At 37.1% G+C, this 20384-nt stretch overlaps 1 protein-coding gene across 1 annotated transcript in view; it reads right to left on the bottom strand.

Moving 5' to 3' along the window:
• LOC121732549 (voltage-dependent calcium channel gamma-7 subunit) overlaps nucleotides 1-12825 on the bottom strand; it is a 114413-nt gene extending 101588 nt beyond the window's left edge. The window contains exon 1 of the mRNA XM_042122472.1: nucleotides 12669-12825. Within this exon, the coding sequence (XP_041978406.1) occupies nucleotides 12669-12738 (70 nt within the window). The 5' untranslated portion in view covers nucleotides 12739-12825. The remainder of the gene's footprint in view (nucleotides 1-12668) is intronic.
• Nucleotides 12826-20384: the final 7559 nt, after the last annotated feature.

Below are 20384 nucleotides of genomic sequence, written 5' to 3'. Positions count from 1 at the left end.
AGAAGGCTTGAATAAGACAGCTCTCAAGTGACATTTTACAATATGGCGTAATTTTTTCTGATGTAGGAACTGCATGCCAAAATAAAAATAAGCCTTGTAGATCAGATCTGTCGACGGTGTTTTTTTTTGTATAATTTTAAGATAGCTATATTTTTTACACTTAACCATATGGCATGACTTATTCTTGTAAAAACATATTTTTGGCAAATTTCATTATGCCATATCCTGGGTTGTGCAATCTTTGTATATCGTAGTTAACGTTTAACGGCGTTGTTAACGTTACGCGTTTAGCGGTAAAATATTAGCTTTCATAACGGCGTGTGCTGTAAAAGTGAAGTTTTGTTATGTCTTCACCAACTTTACGGCTGTTAGTTTGTATTTTATAACGCTGCTAGCGATTTGGTTTTAATCCGCTGTTTGGTATTTCGGAAAATTGTTTTTAATTTAATACTTCAATCTATGTTATAGAAATTGATTTATAGGCAAGTAGCGGACATATTATTATATTCTGCAATTTAGTCAGGCTATATCAAGCCTTGCTGACATAATTATTAAATGATGTACTTACATTGTACATTATTAACACAGACATGAACATTTTTTTATTTAACCTAAAGGTCAGCGGGGCTAAAATTAATGGTCAATTTGGAACATCATATTATGAATCATAATATGATTAATTTTTTTAAAATCGCAAAATGGTCACTCTGCTTGCAATTCATGTCTATACTCCACTCGGGCTAACTTGTCGCTAGCGGTCATTGCCTCCCTATCAAAAACTTGTCATTTTCCATATAAAACCACGATAAACAATATCTGACATTTCATTGTCAACCGCGATTTATATGGAAAATGACAAGTTTTTGACAGGGAGGCAATGACCGCTAGCGACAAGTTAGCCCGAATGGAGTATAGTAATTCATACAAATTTGACATTCGTCAGTTTGACAGTTTTGAAAATTAATTTGCTGAATTGATTGAGAGGAATTACTAAATGTGACCATTTTAGCCCCGAGTAGAAAGTAAACTTTAGTTACTAGGCATGAAGAATGAAGATATAATTATTATTTTACCGCTTGTTGGACTGCCTGTCTAAATTTTGGCAAAATTTTTACTTTTTTTTTCTGAACGTCGAAACTATGGTGCCTACCACCGGTTCGGGAACTAGCCCAATGGCAATGTAAATTAAATATAATTAATATGTTTTAACTAATTTCTAATTTCAAAATGTATCGATACATCGCTGTAAGTTCTCTTTACCTTCACATGTGAGTTCAATGTTTCGATATAAAGCAGAAATCACCTACGCTCTGTCTGGGTGTGAACCACGGGGGGTGAAAACCTAAAGGGTTTAATCCTCTTATCCCTACAAGGGTAGCACTTAGACAAATTCAATAAACGCAAATTACTATGTACTGTAGACCTGATTTGATAACATCGATATCAAATGGCGGTGGCGAATAGTTATTAGTTATGTTTCAAATTCTTTGTCATATTTATTATAGGTAAGTAAATTTCTGTGGACATGTTTAAAAGACAATGAACAATTGTACTTTAGATGCACCGGTAGAAGAAGAGACGGAACAGCAGAATCAGGCTTACATTGTCGTCGACTGAAAGAGAGGTGGTCCTTTTTTTACGACACGCTAAGTGTCTAAACACACTATACCGAAGTTCCGCGGCGGAAATTCCGCATAATTACATCAGCAATGTCAAACGCATACAATATATCGCGACGGAATTTCGGCATGGTGTGTCATCGGTAATTTGAAATACATTGCAGGCGGAAGCCAAACTTCCGCCCTATATATTATAATATATACTCCGCTTTACGATTTTTCGGTCTGGCCACATATCCTGACTCCTGACGCAAGTATAACATTTTAACCTTTCCTTAGAAGTGCAAATCGGTGCTAAAGAAACTTTCGCTTTAATAAAGACAAATAAATATTGAAAACATCGGTTCAAGTTTCACATAGTTATACACAATAAATGATCGGAATAACTGTATCCAATGTATCCACGTATGAAGCAATATCCGTGAAATTGACCAGCGGAAATACCTTGTTTTATTTAAAATTCCTTTGATGAATATTTATTCATCAAAGGAATTGCAGACGTCATCAAGTTAAATGACACCAGTTAAATGACACCAAAATGCGGTTATCACGCAGGAACCGTGTATTACACCAGTTAAAGGACGTCAAAATGCGGTTATCGCGCAGGAACCGTGTATTACACCAGTTAAATGACGTCAAAATGCGGTTATCGCGCAGAAACCGTGTATTACACCAGTTAAATGCCGTCAAAATGCGGTTATCGCGCAGGAACCGTGTATTACACCAGTTAAATGACGTCAAAATGCGGTTATCGCGCAGGAACCGTGTATTACACCAGTTAAATGACACCAAAATGTGGTTATCGCGCAGGAACCGTGTATTTTTCCGGCATAAAGAGTGTCCTATGTCCTTTCCCGGGACTCAAATTGAACCAAATTTCAACAAAATCGCTTCAGCGGTTTGGACGTGACGAGGTAACAGACAGACATGCAGACACACTTTCGCATTTATAATATTAGCATGGATAAACCGTTTTAGCATTAAGTGGTGTACATATGACCGGAATGGTAATATTGTTTTTAACTTCTGCCGGCACTTCCAATGTTTGTCTTTGAAACACATTAGTTCTACGACAAGATGATTGGTAAATCTAGAAGTTGCCTTTGTTCAATTTAGTCAAAATGTACTAAAAAGCATTTATTACGTCTTGATGATAACACTTTTTAATAATTTACGTAAAATAATACATAATCTGACGATCTGAAACTTATAATACAACAAAATATTTTGGCTTACAGATATATAAAAATACTCGGAAAACTGAATGTTTGATAACAATGAATAATTATACAGCCAAGCTGTAAGAAGTAAAGAATTTTCGAAGAATTTTATACCAATTAAGAAGATCATCAATAAGGCATCAAATTGTAATCCTGCCCTCGAGGAAAGTGTAAAAAATGCGGAACACTTCACGTCATTAAGATTGTCGTTATTAAAAAGGGCGCTCAAATTAAATTAATTATTAAAAGGGCTAAGGTCAAAATAAAAACGTGAAAGGGTTTAATTTGACAAAAGGGCAATGTGATTAAAAAGTGGTATAAACACGCCAAAAATGGCATTCGCGAATCATTATATGCGTAATAGCTTTGTACACAGCAATGAAAGCAGTTGGTGCGAAAGCACAGTTTGTCAAATATTCGGCTAAGTGCGATTCGTACTCGTTATAGAGCAAAAATACGCCAAAATTTGTGATTTTTGTATGGAAGCCCCCCTTGATTTTTTTATTTTATTTTAATATTTTCATTAATTAATATAGTACACATAATAATATAGTACATGTTACTATGTACAGCAGTATGTAGATAATAATAATAATAATAATAAAAATTAGTTTATTATCTCACCACATTAAGATCAAATACAATGTTATGTAGTACATACTCAACAAACTTGGCACTGGTTATGTGGGAGACTGGTGCCTAAACTAGGCGTAGCCTGTATTTCAGGACACCAGGATCTCCAAGCAAGGTAAAAGTATTCCAATTTCCAACTACATATTTACAACAAAGCAGTGAAACAATTATCAATGTGTTGCCTATAGGGTAATAGTGTGACAGTATAGTGTGTGTGTGTGTGTGTGTATGTGTGTGTATGTATATGTGTGTGTGTGTGTGTGTGTGTGTGTGTGTGTGTGTGTGTGTGTGTGTGTGTGTGTGTGTGTGTGTGTGTGTGTGTGTGTGTGTGTGTGTGTGTGTGTGTGTGTGTGTGCGTGTGTGTGTGCATGTTTGTATTAGTCAGGTACACACACTCACACAAACATGAATTTAAGCTTGGCATACTATTTTGGTGCCTAACTTTAATTATTAAAAACAACTTTGCTTTGAACTACTACACGTCATATAAGACTTTTCTTTTCTCTTTTAGTTTTATTTGTTTTTTGTTTAATTTATTATTTTAAAAACGCCTTGGTATACAGGCTTTTTGGTTGATTGATTTCAGCCTTTACTTATCAACCAATAATACGCAAATCATTTATTGCTGTTATTACGCATATTAAAATTAGATTAAAATGTATTTGCTTAGGTAGTGAAAAATTGCTACGAATAAGACGCATATAAGATGACTCGGTAATACCCTCCAATGAAACCTAATATGTATGTTGATATGATGCAAAGCGAGCTCATCCTTCCTGCATTTGACGTGCGCCTACAATTGAAGTATGAAAGTTAGCTTGGTACGTGCCAGCTACTTACATGAAACCTTCGATCAGTCATGAAATATATTAATGTGTTATGTTATGATGTAATAATAATTATAGTATCTAGAAACTCATAGTAATTATTGTATTAAGTACAACTTCGAATTTGTCTGCGGCATGACAAAAGTAAAATTTTAACTAAAAATAATTAAATTACGACACAGATTCATTAAAAAATCTTCGAATTTAAAAGTTCAAGTGAGTAATGGATGCTATGTCAAAACTAAGTACTACACAGGCAATACTAAGAAGGCATTAAAAGTGATTGCCATTTTTGAAAGGTAGGTTAAAACATAAAAAACACAAGTGTTCGAATACTTGCAATTGGCTACCAATCCTAATTGTATTTTTATAGTTTCTTGAACTTGCTCCTTTACTTAGTAAGTTACTGGCATATTTCAAACATAGCCTTATGTCAAAGTCAAGAAAAGAATTTGTCATATATTCATTGCTCAATTTATTATTCAAAATGTACAGTTAGACCAAATAAAATTAATGAAAGTGTGCTTTTCATAGCGCTCCAGAAGAATATTGAATTTTTTCGAGTGTATGTTTGATGTTGTACTTTAGTAAGTAATGTTTCTAAGACTTTCATCGTAATCCTATATTTTCAGCACAAATCTTGTAAGTCCTTGCTAGGGACTCAAAATGTAGATATTAAATAGTGTATATAAATTTTATGTAAATCTCTCATCTCGAGCTCTTTTTGATGAATCCGCAGACCTCAGTTTTGACAAACCGGTAGACAAACAGATACAGTTTAGTATTTACAACATAACTTTGGATGTTTTGTGTCTCCATTGTATATATTTTCTTTGCACGTAAGTAATTTCTTAAAATCCTTTATTTAATTTTTTTACGAGCCTTTACTCCCACTACTGGGCAAAGGCAAAGGCCCAAGGTCTTCCATCTGTCTCGATCCAACGCCACCGCTGGCCTGCCTGGCTTGTACTCGTAGGCATCCAGTTCATCTTTTTTTCAGGCCATCTTTTTCGAGGACGGCCACGGTGGCGTTGTCCTTCCTCTGGTAGCCACTCTGTGGTGACCTTTGCCAACGGTCAGGATGCATGCGGCTGGTATGACCCGCGCCCAGTCCCAATTTAATTTTGCAGCTTTCATGCCGACGTCTTTAACACCTGTTTTGGATCGCAGAGCGCTATTTCTTATTCGGTCAACTAGTCTTACACCTAACATGCTGCGCTCTATTGCTCTTTGACAAACCCCGAGCTGGGACCTTTGTGACTCGGTCAATGACCAGGTCTGAGCACCGTACAGAATACACGTCATGTCGACGACTCTGCATTTCAGGAAGATTAGCAAATCTCTCTTCATCAGCGACTTCATGGATATAGCTCTTACAGGTGTTTTCTATTCGACGATTGACTTTCTAGTAAGTAAGTTATACGTGGGAGAGCCATGCTTTGGCACGAATAGGCCGGCTCGACCGGAGAAACACCATGTTCTCACAGAAAACCGGCGTGAAACAGCGCTAGCGCTGTGTTTCGCCGAGTGAATGAGTTTACCGGAGGCCCAATCCCCTACTTTATTCCCTTCCCTACCCTATTACCCTATTCCCTCTTAAAAGGCCGGCAACGCACCTGCAGCTCTTCTGATGCTGCGAGTGTCTATGGGCGACAGAAGTTGATTACCATCAGGTGACCCATTTGCTCGCTTGCCCCCTTATTTCATTAAAAAAAAATTTACTCTTCGACATTCCCAAGTAGATATATTGTAATTCTTGTCGTCGACATATTGTAATTCTTGCTTATCTACCTCGATCCTATGATTATTAGTCTCAAAAATATCAAAAGTAAAGCCATATTCGCGATAAGACCCTTGCAAAATACATGCTACCATCATGATGGTATCCTAGAAAGAATTTCTTTTTACGGAAGACTATTCTTTCTCCATACAAACTGAGATACAAACTCAACAAAGTGACTGCTTAAAGGTACATGTTGGAAGCGAGCGACAAGCGACAACTGCAGACGACGTGTCGTCGCAACACTATTGGTTTCTATGTATTTCTATGAATAAGTGTCGCTAGCTTCGTATCGCTAGCTGCGGGGGGTGTTTCTGCAGTTGCCGCGTGTCGCTCGGTTCCAACTTCAACCTTTATTTCTAAAATCGTTCAGTATTTTTATCCACATATTGTCCACTGTTTATGCTGAGCCTGCAGCAATTAACTATTTGTAATTCAATTTTATTTTATGCTTCACCAGCAGTGATCGCACGTAGATCTATTTTTGGTGCATCAAAATTTTATTTTCCGCTGCCAAACGACATTTTAATGGTTTCGATCGTTGGATTACTGCGTCATATTAGGAATAGGAGTAAGCGAATCTGGCTATTACCAGCTTTAATATTCACCTTGGATTTGGAATAAAGTTTTATGGTATTAAGCCTGGATATATTATTAAAAAATCATATTATGATAGCCTACTAATATATATGCTATTACTTGTGAGGTTTGGTGTCATATTAGGTTTATTATGTTTCTTACTCTTACAGATTCCAACATGTTATAGTGGTGGATTCCAGAATTTTCTTGATTTATTATTATTATCATAATAAGATGTTAGTAACCCATCAGAGTGCGTTGAAGAACATAATTTTGTAGTCTTATCGAGTCTCCGTCGAAAACGTAGTGTATAATAATTTGTTCAATTATATTATAGATCTTTGCACTCGCAATAGGCACTGAGCTACAGGGGGGTCAAAAGTGCATCGAAACACTACTTTGCGCTTTGATACTGACAATGCAATGGTAGAGCCATGCTTCGGCACGAATGGGCCGGCTCGGCCGGAGAAATACCACGGGCTCATAGAAAACCAGCGTGAAACAGTGCTTGCAGTGAGTGTGAGTTTACCGGAGGCCCAATTCCCTACCCTATTCCCTTCCCTACCCTTCCCTATTTCCTACGTTACCCTCCCCTATTCCCTCTTAAAAGGCTGGCAACGCACCTGCAGCTCTTCTGATGTTGCGAGTGTCCATGGGCGACGGAAGTTGCTTTCCATCAGGTGACCCGTTTGCTCGTTTGCCCCCTTATTTCATAAAAAAAGTGTACTGCCCGATTTTTAGTGCAGGGGACGCGCAGCTCAAAAATAAGCACGCAATTTTACGCAACACAATTTAGACGAGCAATTTAAAATAAAATTGAAAGACATTAGAATGGTTCAAAGAGCTCACTCAGTGTAATGAGATTTAATCCCCAAAAATATGAGTCCCCAAGTTAGAGGACCGCGGGCGAGAGGTCTAAAATATAATGCGCATCAAAACAGGCCTGACGATGACAAACAACGACGTGTCCTATGTTCACATTTCCAAATTAACTAGCAGCTTAGCATCCATACTAATAATATAAATGCGAAAGTGTGTCTGTCTGTCCGTCTGTCTGTCTGTCATTCTGTATGTTACCTCTTCATGCCCAAACCGCTGAACCGATTTAAGTGAAATTTGGTATAGCAGCAGCCAAATTAGTTGCCAGTTGCCACAGTAGCTTAACAACGTGAGTCGGAGGCGGGAGGTCGTGTATTTGGTTCTCACTTCCCACGTTGGAAAACTGTTCCTTACAACTTGCAAGTTTGGTTCGGACAATTCAGTCTAATCACCTGCACCCGTAGCATGGCTACAGTAAAAATAGGAAAGTATCTAAGACAAACAGCGTAGATAAACTGAAGGTGCCATTCCAATCTTTACCTCGGCTAGCCGCGATCGACAAAATTCAAAAATTCAATTAAAATGCCACTTTATGACATACTATAGTCTACGTCATAAAGTAGGATTTTATTTGAATTTTTAGAACTATAGTCTATGTCATAAAGTGGCATAGTATTTGATTTTTTGTCGATCGCGGCTAGCCCATAAAGTTAATATACCTAGCGGAATAGAGCAACAATCTCGAGCTGTCAAACGTAACCGAAATTGGTTTCATCTGTGTGTAAAAATATGTGTACGTATATACTTACACAAGCATGATTGAGCATGATTTCTATGAGATTAAATTGTCAACGTGCGGCACGTGCCAACTGGACGTCAAAAAAAGAGTGCTGCTGTCATGTATCACACGTGTCTTTTTACCACGCAGTGTTACTGATAGTGACATCTCTCTTGCTCAGGCCTTTGTTTCTCTATTCCGCTAGGTATAACTTTATGGGCTAGCCGCGTTAAAGATCGGAACGGCACCTTCAGTTTATCTTCGCTGTTTGTCCACACTTTCGTATTTCTACTGTAGCCATGCTACGGGTGCAGATTGATCTGACAAGAAACATGATCAATGCCGCCAATGGGCATGTCAAAACTTGATCCTGATCCTGGCCTATTGTGTCAGCCATACTTCCGGGTTACAAGAGTAAAAGAAAAAAGCTTTTGTGGACTACGCACATGGTTAGGCACGAAACTAGCATTCCTGCATCATCAATTCCAAAAAAAGTGCACAACGCCGGTAAAGAAGTTTTTACTCAACTCTTTTTTTTAATATAAATAAAAGCAAATAGTAAATAAATAGTTCATTCAATTTCATATACGTTAACATGATTATGTTCCTGTATTAATATTGTACGCTCTAGGCCATATATGAAAATACCGCCGATAGAATTCGTAACAATAGGTAATATTATGTAACACATAGGGAAGTCTATAGGAATTTTCCAAAAATCCCGAGCCTAAGTTGAAGACATGAGTGGATGAAATGGGTAACTAATATTTTACAACGTAATAGTAATTACTTATTTTTTCCCTACGAATAATATTAAAAACTAAGGAAAACTCCGTCCAAAAATATGTACACAATACTTGTCAAAAGAGTGTACCTTGGGTACACATTTCAATACATTTGCAATATTTAGGTGGCCTTGAGCGGTATCAGGCTGACGTTACATGACAGTTCAAAGGAACCAAATTTAAAACGGTAATAGCATGGGGGTTACGTGTCCTTAGTTTTAATATTCGTAGTTTTTTCCCTTTTTGAACAAACCTTGTAACTTACCTACTTCATCATCTACCTAATATCTAGCTATATATTATAGAATGCAAATTTTTTTTTATGAAAAAATAATTTTACCGATCCTGAAGACTCCATTAGAGCAAAAAAAATGTCAGTTTTCAAATTGTTATTTACCCACTTTATCCACTTACGTCCTCAGCTATGTTTGGGAATTTCAATTTTCGATTTTTCGTTCTTACATCGAACGCCTTAGATTCTGCAAATATTTGTGTAAATAATTTGTTTGTTAAGAAATTGTAAGATAGTTTCATCACCAGGACATAATTTTTAAGTACGTGGTACCAAATCCAAATAATACCCTACACAACAAAAGAAAAACTTTGAAAAGTTCACAAACGGCGGAGTAATCGTTGAACATACAAAAAAACTAATATCCTTAATTAAACAAATAAACTCTTTCTTTTTGTTTTAAAAGCAATTTCTGACCTTCTAGTTTCTAATATATCCACGCGCCGGAGCCCTTACAAGTAATTTTGATATTAGTCAATAACCTATGGTTATGAATACGTAACATTATAAGGGTTAGTTTGAACTTTGAACCCTTAATTCGCGAAGGTCTGCGGCCGCGCTCGTCCGAGTCCTGCTAAGTGGGGTTAAATTGATAACAATATTATGAACTTAAGCCGAGCGTGAAAGGATGTCTTTGGGCGTTCGCTAGAACTGGGCCTTTGTCAAGTTGCATTGATATAACAATGTATTGCCGTAACAAAGTAACACGAATGCGATATCTCCTCAAATTCCATACAGTTTTTGATTTGTAACTTTTAGGGCCAACCAACTTTTTTTGCACCAACTTACTTTAACTATAACTTTAACTTTGACCATAACAAAATGTCAAATGAACTGTCAAATCTCTAGTAAAAGTCAATAATGGACGCCATATTTGACGATATCTTTAACTTAACTATAATAACAATAGGGTGCAACCCACTTTTGAAATATACTTTATTAATACAACTGATAACCGCGACCGAAACTTATTAGTTGTTGGTCGTTCTTACCTCTATAATAGAGGTCATATTATACAGGCAAATATTTTGTAAAATGATGAAACTCTGGCTGTCGCTGGCCCTTCAGTTGTAGGTAGTACTTTTGACTCGAAAACTATTTCACATGAACATGTTAAAATTGGCTCATAATCTTTACTGTCTGCTTAAACCATAAAGTTAATATCTAGCGGAATAGAGCATCAATCTCGAGCTGTCAAACAAAACCGAAATCTGTGTACGTATACACACTTACACAAGCATTTTTGAACATGAATTCTATGAGATTAAATTGTCAACGTGCGGCATGTGCCGACTTGACGTCAAAAAAAAGAGTGCTGCTGTCAAGTATCACACGTCTCTTTTTACCACGCAGTGTTACTGATAATGACATCTCTCTTGCTCAGGCCTTTGTTTCTCTATTCCGCTAGGTATATTAACTTTATGGTTTAAACATAATGTCAAAAATGGCTTAATATCTCGTCATTCACGCGTACGAACGCCTCCGTGGTCTAGTGGTATAGAGCGCGGCTCTTGACTCAGATCAACTTGTCGTGAGTTCGATTCCCGCGTTGGAAACATGTTGTTTCCAAGTTTGGTTAGGACAATGTAGGCTGATCACCTGATTGTCTGACAAGTAAGATGATCCATGCGTCGGATGGGCATGTAAAAAGTCGGTCTCTCGCCAGTCGTGTCTGTCTTCCGTCCCACTGGGTTATGAGAGTAAAGGAATAGAGAGTGGTCTTGTGTACTGCGCACACACTTGGGCACTATAAAATTACTCCTGCGTAGCTGGCCTGGTGTAATGAAACCGGCCACCGTCACCGAAACCGGTGTGGGAGCTATTATTATTAATCACGCGTACTTTACTTCTTCGGTTCAGAGATAATTCTGGCAACAACATTTGTGAGTGTTGCATCAGCAGGGTCACTGACCATAATCCCCACAAATATAAATAACTAGATGACGCCCGCATCTCCGTTACACCAAAACTCTTTTATCTCATGGGAACCATATATTTGTGGCGGTACCCACAATTCGCCTAACATTCCTGCATCGCTCTATCGAAGTTTTCTGAGCGCGTCGGTATATATACGACAGCTGAGATGTATCACGTGGGCTTCGGCCTGACCGAGCATACCACCTCGCTCGGTCGGAAGATCTTCCTTTGCGGCCACGACTCATATCCCACATATTTTTCCGGTATGATAAGTACATGTCCTTCACTGGAACTCAGATTTCAGAAAAATTGGTTCACCGGTTTGGGCGTGAAGAGGTAACAGCAGTATGGATTGACAGACGCAAAAGGCATAATTAGTAGATCAGTCGATAACTAACACGTTAAATTGAGTTGTGGTTTGGTTTGGCGAATGTCAGACAAATTAATTATTCCATTTTCATATTTTACCTCATCAGCACTCATTTCCTGGGGGTTTTACTTCAATGGTTTCATTAACGGCATTTATTGTTTTTACAAAATAAAATCCATAACACGAGTTAGCGGGCCACTAGACGAGCAATTTTATTGCGCAATATCACGTATTGCGTAATATTATTGACCGTCTAGGCTTGATCTTAAATATGGCGCGCCTTCAATCTAATTGTCAAATAAACTGTTCAATAAAATTGAAGCGTGATATTGCACTATACAATTGATCGTCTAAAGGGCGGCGACTCCTCATCAAACGGTTCGTTTTTGTTCACTTTTCTCTGTTAATCTGTAACTTTATAACTACCGCTAACGAACAAAATAACAATAATTTCAAAAAAGTTTCATACCACGCCTATGCCAATGTGGCCCCGTGCTATGTTTTAGATTTAGAAGAACCACATGAGAAAAATGAAACTGATATTCGAATGATACATATATTTTCTTCTTTTTAATTTTCGTGTGTTTCAAGCTTTTACTGATAAAAATGTGCTTAAAGTCTTTCAACACTCACTCGGATATATTATAATATACTGAATATTTGATGCAAAGAAAATGTAGTTTCTTATTAATTGATTAAAAAACAGTTGCGTTTATAATTTTCAACAATATCCTCAACTAACTTCTTAGTTTCTGTTAATTTAAGAAAAGCTATTTATAATATTAGCAACCGAACCTAAACAGTATTTAAGCAAAATTATTTTATTATTCGTGTTAAAAATATACAAATAATATTAACAATTATTTTACTGAACCAATTTATTGTCTTTTTATTTAAACCAGCTGCAAAATAGGTGTAGACCTGGCGTAACTTCCACAAATATTTCCATAAACACTTACAAGCGAAAAGCGAATAACGCGGATATTTTAAAACATACACCGTCATCGACAAGTCAATTTGTAAAGCGTGAAAACTTTTGAATGACTCACCTTTTTTCACATCGGGATCCCGAGAGTAGTTAGAGGTCACCTTGAAAGAGCTGCTCGTGTGGTTGAACATGCCGAAAACCCACTAATTATAATATTTCGTACGTTATAAATAGAAACTATAAAATAATCGTGTCAGTTCGTCCATCCGCCTGCATTCGGTTGCTGGCGGCCCAGATATGTTATTTTTGCTTCCACTCTCGCCGTGTTTATTCAATTTTGATAATAATATTCCCGTTGAAGTTTCCCCCAAAAATTCGTAGCGTGCTTTTAAATATAATGAAAAGCTTTTAGCCATGGCGTTCCGGCGCAGTATGGAGTTTGTAAGTTGGAGCTTTTGGCTTATGTGTTCAACAAACACCCATTTTCATCATGTTCTATCGTGAGGGTCAGTTCCAATGGAAACTAGATGAGACGCGGTGCGCATATTTATTTTTTAGACAGAGATTTAAGAATGCACCTGACCCTAACTTGACTACATACTTAAACCTAGATCTCAAAATCTGTAAGATCTAGAAAACTGTTTTTTTTCACACAAGTAACTTCAGTTCATGAAGATTAAATGCTCAAGACGAAAACACGATTACTGAAAAAAAAATGCTCGATAGTTTCTTTTTTACAAAAAACTTTGTTTTAAACACATTTTTGCTTGGATCTTCGAAGTTTGCTGTCTTTCCTTTAATATTTTTTAATATCTAAAAACGCATTGACAAAACCTAAATTTGCTCAAAACACTTTTTTCATCATCATCATAATTAGTTTTTTATTCATAGTAAAACTATTAACTTGGCGATGGCATATGAAAGACGGGCGTGAGTGTAAAGAGAGAAGGACGATGTTTGATTTTTTGGGTCAGTAGCCCTCTTAAATTAAAAATCTGCCACGCAAAAAGAGCAAAGCATCACTGACACGACGAGTAAGATATCAAGAAAAAAAACAAAAATTTTACTTGACCATCCTCTACATGGATTATATCTAGTCGGACAATCAACCTAGCCTAGATTATTCTAACCGACCTTGCTAATTAACTTCTGTTGGTTCCAACGTGGAAATCGAACACACGACCTACGAGAACCGAGCTCTAAACTAGGTGTGTGTAATGAATAATGATATTATATATCGCCTCTAGGTACTAAACAATATTAGCATATGATACAAACAACAATAAATCAGAAAACTTGTTTATACACCAAATGTAAGGAAAAAAGACATTTCGCATGTTCTCATAAAAAGGGTTAAGAGTGCGTACACACTTGACGACGGAAAACGTCCTCGAAACTGTTTGCCAAGTGCGAAGCGGACCTGAACATGAAAAGTTTTATTTGAAACGGTAAAAATATTGAGAGCCGCAGCAAATGTTAGTTTTATTATGTTTTTAATAGTTGTTATAGCTACTTAAATTCATCATGTGTGAAAAATTCTTCCTAAGGTATTAAGGTATCATTATATTCCGCTAGAATACGGAACCCTTATATCATCTAACAATCATTGTTTATGTTTGCAATGGGTGCTCACTGCTCATCTTAGGGTTTACATTGCGTTGCCGCGCGTTAAAAGTCTGGGTGCCATCGAAATTCTCATACAAACGTAATACCAAGATCATTTCTCATACGAGAATATTTACCATATTTGAGTTATTATTTATTTTTAGATCTATTTTTAGATTACAATTTAGTATGTAAATATTGTAATCGTTCATATTTTTGGTATGTAATTATTTTGCAGTGAATCTTTGTACAGAAACCTAGATAATTACTATCTGAAGCTGAATAATAACTGAAATATGGTAAATATTCTCGTGTGGGAAATGATCTTGGTATTACGTTTGTATGAGAATTTCGATGGCACCCAGACTCATATTATAAGAAAATTATTCAAGACAGCGTCATTAGGTGGCAATTAGCTATTTTTTTTTTATTTATTTAATTCAGGCATCTTGGCCCATAAAAATACCTTATAGACTAACATACATATAATTATACTAAAAACTAACACTAACACTAAACACGTATTGTCTGCGACGTGGGGCGCGACGTGTTCGGAAGTCGTCCTTGGAACCTCCTGTAGACGACTCCAATCGGCCAGAACTCCTCCTTCTCGAATGTCGGTAGATGGTGCGTCGGGACTCTCACCACAAAGGAGCTAAAATTCACTTTGTGTGGGACTCCAAGCGCTCGACCCTCAAGACGAAGTGGGTCTTGCTCCTGATGTAGTCCACGACCTGCTCGACCGTCGTGGACCAGTGCAGCCTGGACACGTACAGCGGCGTCGCGGGAGTCTCACGCCGCAGCAGCTGCTCGGGTCTTTCGGGTGCGGTGCCGCGATGGTTGCGGACGACGGGTTTATTCTTCTTCCTCTCCACTCTTATAAACCCGTCATCATCGCACTTTCGGTCCTGAATTTTTAGCTATTGGCTATTAACTATGTCCACACTGTGCACTTTCATCTTCAATTTTCGTTATCAACTTTCATATTGGAGCATTCAATAATTGAATGCGTCAAGGAACGCAACGCCAATATTGTCATTTTTGAAGTTTTGGATACGGTCAGAGAGCATGCGTCGCGGGCATGCCTCACGTTCGCTGTTGACTGCGCTATAACGCATGCCCTTGACGGACAGAAAAAGGCACAGTGTGGACAAAGCTAATCATTCAAGCCCATAAAGTTAATATACCTAGCGCTAGGTATATTAACTTTATGTTCAAGCCCGTCGTTTTCCTACCGTCAAACCAGGAAGTATCGCATCCGATGACGCAACGAAGAGTCAACGTTGCGACGATGCTCCACAACGGATTAGAGCATTGTGGTTTTGCTCTTACGTGTTTTAGGTGCCATCTTTCAGCTTTACCTCAGTGGCTAGCCGTCACCAAGTATGTACGCGCCTTCAAGATTACTTTCAGTTCATGGAATAACGCTCATTTGACTTTGTAATGAGTATAAGATAAATTTCATAAGGCATTTGCTGATGACTGGTTCCTTCCCTTATAGATGCGTTTTTTATTCATACCCTACTTTTAGATCTTATGCTATGGTATGTTATAGTATTTACCACTGCTTATCAAAATTATGCTATCACTTTAGAGTTAGACTCATGTAGCGTCTGTGGCCCAGCAAGTAGACCTTTGGTTCACATTTGAGAGGTTCGATCTTAGGTGGAACACACGAATAAGTCACTATAATATTATTATGGTTAAGAACAATATCGCCAGAAAACCCCCCATAGTCCAGACTATGGTTTTTGTAGCAGATGTCTTAATGTACTCGTGGTAAGGACTTTGTAGTATATCATTCCCACCTTTTTTTTTTTTCTCAAGTTTCCTGTTTTTCAACTGGGTAAATAGATAAAAAATGCATAAGTTACCTACCAATTAGAATGTTACTAAGAGAATAAAGCTTTATCGACATCAAAACATATCAGTTGAAATCACCAATTCCTCAACAAAAATATATCAAAAACGTAATCTCGCTGCCGGGCAAGTTTGAAAACTAATTTCGCAGTTCACAGAGAAGTTCACGTATGCTGATACAAACCGAAGGTATCGAACTCCACTCCAAGTTATAAATGTATTACTCCGTCAGTGTTCAGAAGGTAGTTGAGAGTTGATACTTAGGTAGTTTATAGGTTTCATATTTATAAACTAGGTGACCAAGCAGACATCGTGTTATTATAATAGCTCCCACACCGGTTTTGGTGACGGTGGCCAGTTTCATTGAAAGCAGGCCAGCTACGCAGGAGTAATTTTATAGTGCCCAAGTGTGTGCGCAGTACACAAGAGCACTCTCTATTCCTTTACTCTCATAACCCAGTGGGACGGAAGATCGACACGACCGGCGAGAGATCAGGCGCAGGACCGACTTTTTACATGCACATCCGACGCATGGATCATCTTACTTGTCAGACAATCAGGTGATCAGCCTGCATTGTCCTAACCAAACTTGGAAATAACATGCTTCCAACGCGGGAATCGAACCCACGACCCCCGAGTCAAGAGCCGCTCTCTATACAACTAGACCACGGAGGCGTCGTGCTATTACCTAAAGTTTAAATGATGAGTCTGGCGTAAAACTTATATAAAATGACAAAAAATGCGTAAGATTCTATGTCTCGTTATTTTAATTATACTTTAGAAGAATAATAAAGTTACACGCACACGGACATACGAAAATACACAAAAAGTCACACACATAAGCGAATACGAATTATCACGGTAATATTATTAACATTATTACATAAAACGCAGCGATTCGCTATCAGCTAGATTGTTAATATTCATAACCTAAATTAAAAAAAGAAACAAACGTGACCAATGACCATACGTCAGCAGTAAATGCTATAATATTTTGATATTCACTTTTTTGACTCATCATCAACGAGCTATACCGAACCTTTATTTAATTCACTCATGAAGAAAAAGCCGCTCTCACTTCTCTGATTAAGAAGTAAAAATTTTATTGTTATTAATCAATTATTAAAAATATCTATCCTTACATTATATTTTAAAATTTTCCTCTAGTTTTTCTTACACATTATTTGTCGTCCACAAAGAAATCTTTACAGTATTAAGCACAAGACCACTTGACTGTCCTCCAGCGGAGACACTCAAGCGCAATGCAGCGTACATTTTAAAAATATCGTTTATTTATGGAAGAACAAAGACCTGTAAAAGGGGTGAAAGGGGTCAGTACAGTTGGACGATCATAATTTCCCACCTCATTAGCTACAAGGTGTCCTCTCGTGTCCTGGATAAGCATCGAGCTTCATTAGGTATTCACTTTTATACTAAAAATAATGATTATGTTTTTCAAAACGTATTTTTGATCGCGGAAAATTGTTTTATATTTTATATCTTTCTTAGTTCGTTCCACCCGTTTATTTAAATTTAGCAAAGGAAAAAGTATTTACATTTTTTTAAATACTGGTAGACCTGAAAATTAAAATAAGTCAAAGGGTTTTGGGAATTTCACCAAAGTTAAAATTAAAATCTATTTCTCTCATAGGCGACTTTGGTGGATCTACTTTAGTTCCATGCTACTAATTATTGATTAGGTTACTTTCTTGAAATAAGTTTTCTTTTTTTAGCACTCCAATGAGAGTGCGTAAAGCTGCTAAAGAATCTTTCACTTCAAAAACTTTATAACTGCACGCCAATGTAAACAAAACAAACATAATATCTATCCTACGAACATTATTTATAATCTAATCCGCTCGCTTTCAGTCTGTTTCATATCTTGTAACTCAATTTGTAATGCAACATTTAAAATGGAACCGTGGTCACTTGTTGACAATAAAATTAACTTTTTAATCTTTCTGAGCTCTTTTTCATCCGACTGCAGTAAGCTTTGAAGATGATTCCCGAACAAAGAAGAGAGTAGAGAGTCAGAAGATTAGGGGTTATAAATTCGATGGTATTATTATTTATTATTTTTTGATACTAAGTAAAAACAAAATAAACTAGACAGAATATTTGTTTATTTAACATTCATTGTACACAAGACACTTATTCTAAAACAATTGACATGGAAAGACGACACAAAGGGACTGCTTTTTTCTACAGAAATTTCTTACAGCATAGCTTTACGAAAAGATATTACAATATAAGAAAATGGACAGAGCGTGCACAATCACAAAAAAGTGTTTTAGATCTACATAGCCCCATACGGTCACCGGTGACCGAGACACAATAGAAATTCTATTGTGTCTCGTTTTTACCACAACCAAAATAAATAATTTAAAATACCATACTAATTGAAATACTTAAATCATCATAATATTAATACGCGAACGAAAAACTTTGTAACCCATTTTACGAAAATGGCCAGACCAGACAGACTCTTATTCTTTCGAATTGCTCCCGATAAGTATTTCCCGCTGCGCCCCAGAGATATTTTCCAATGTAGTAAAAAAAATCCACAGCCGAACATATAACCTTCTCCTTTTTGGAAGCCAGTTAAAAAACACGGGTGCACTTATAAGCTCGCAAAGGGCGCAAAAAAGGCTATTTACTCCACTGATTATGTCTATTTAATAACGGTATTCATATGGATTCTTGAAGATAATGCTATTTTAACATTTTTTTGAATAAACTGATAGTGAGGCTATCGCGAACAGCATTGGGAAGTGAGTTCCAGAATCTTACTGCATGAACAGTGAATGAGTAGGAATAAAAGTTGGAACGATGTTGTGATAGGGAAAGGTTCGTTCTAACACTGCAACTAGATCTACATGGAATATGGAGGGGTCGGGAAAATTGAATCGATTGATAAGGCAGGAGGGAGATAGAGGATAATACAGGATATTATTATATAGTAAGCTAATATGGGAGTTGCGACGGAGACGGATGGGAAGCCACATGAGTTTTAATCTTTATCCAGAAATGTGATCAAACTTTTTTAGGCCAAAAATAAAACAGATACAGAGCTTCTGCAGGCGTTATAATTTTGTCAACTGTTTCTCTTTCAGGTCTAAGTAGCAGGAATAGTCGAGGTTAGGGAGAATGAGGGCTTGGACAAGGAGAATTTTGGTAAGAGTGGGTGAGATTTGGAGGAGTGGAGGCTACTATCATGTGCAACGAGTGGTGTACCTTTCTGCTGACTTCATTAACCTGAGGGTTCCAACGATAACTGTCCAAGATGATCCCTAAGTGTTTAGCTGAGTCAGCATAATCGATAACAGTACCATCATATATGACTGGAGGTACATTGCGTAGGTGTTGAGTCTATTAGCTACCAATTATGATGGCCTGCGATTATCTCGGATTCACAAGCAAATCGAAAGATTTGGCCCAGACGGCTATTTGTTGTATGGAGATATTAATGCCAGATTGATATCTTCGACAGTGACAATGCCGATAAATAATATGCAGGTAGTCTGCATGAAAATTGGATGTGATTAATGTGGTGATAACATTAATAAAAATAGAGAATAGGAGGGGAGAGAGAACGCCACCTTCAGAAACACCCGCTTCAATATCGCACCAATCTGAGGTGGCCTCATCTGTGCGGACATGTTGCGAGCGTCCTTGAAGGTAGGTGACGAACCAGTCCACCTGATGAGGGAGGGAGGGAGATATGTTAAGGGAACGAAGGATGGAAAGAATGATATCAAAGTCTACAGAGTTAAATGAGCTGCTAAAATCAAGTAGAACTAAGACGAAATACAATTGTTTTACAGAATAGAGCATGTTTTGCTTCACGGAGAGGCAAATGTATTCGAAAAACATAACCTTCCTATCGCAGTCAAGTAAAAAGATCCTTTCCGAAATATTATATCAACTTTTATAATGAAGTAACTTTATTGATTCTCCCTCTTAAGTAAATGAAAGCCACCGTAAATAATATTGTTAGCTCCTAATGAAATTTATCAATTAGGAGCCCGATAGGTAAGGGTTCTCGGAGCGAAGGTATCAAAGTTAACTTTCAAAGTACTCTAAAGTCGAGAAATGCAAAAGAGGTTAAAGGAAATTTACATAAAACGGGCAAAATCCACATTGAAACTGATATACCTATTCATTTTAAAGTTTAAGCGCTCGTTATTAATAATTGCACGCTTCGAATTGACTTTGAGATGGTTGCCTTTTATAGCGAATATTTCTTTTCATAATATATATAATGTTTACGTTGGTAGATCGTCGGTTCTATTGCTTGCTACTTAATACATACAAATATTTTATTTAATTGGCGAAAAAAAATTACTTTATATATAGAAGTTGTAGCTTAGAA

The sequence above is a fragment of the Aricia agestis genome, chromosome 12 (genome assembly GCF_905147365.1).
Source record: "Aricia agestis chromosome 12, ilAriAges1.1, whole genome shotgun sequence".
Lineage (NCBI taxonomy): Eukaryota > Metazoa > Arthropoda > Insecta > Lepidoptera > Lycaenidae > Aricia > Aricia agestis.
The sequence above is the reverse complement of the archived record's forward strand: the minus strand, read 5'-3'. Positions and strand labels throughout refer to the sequence as shown.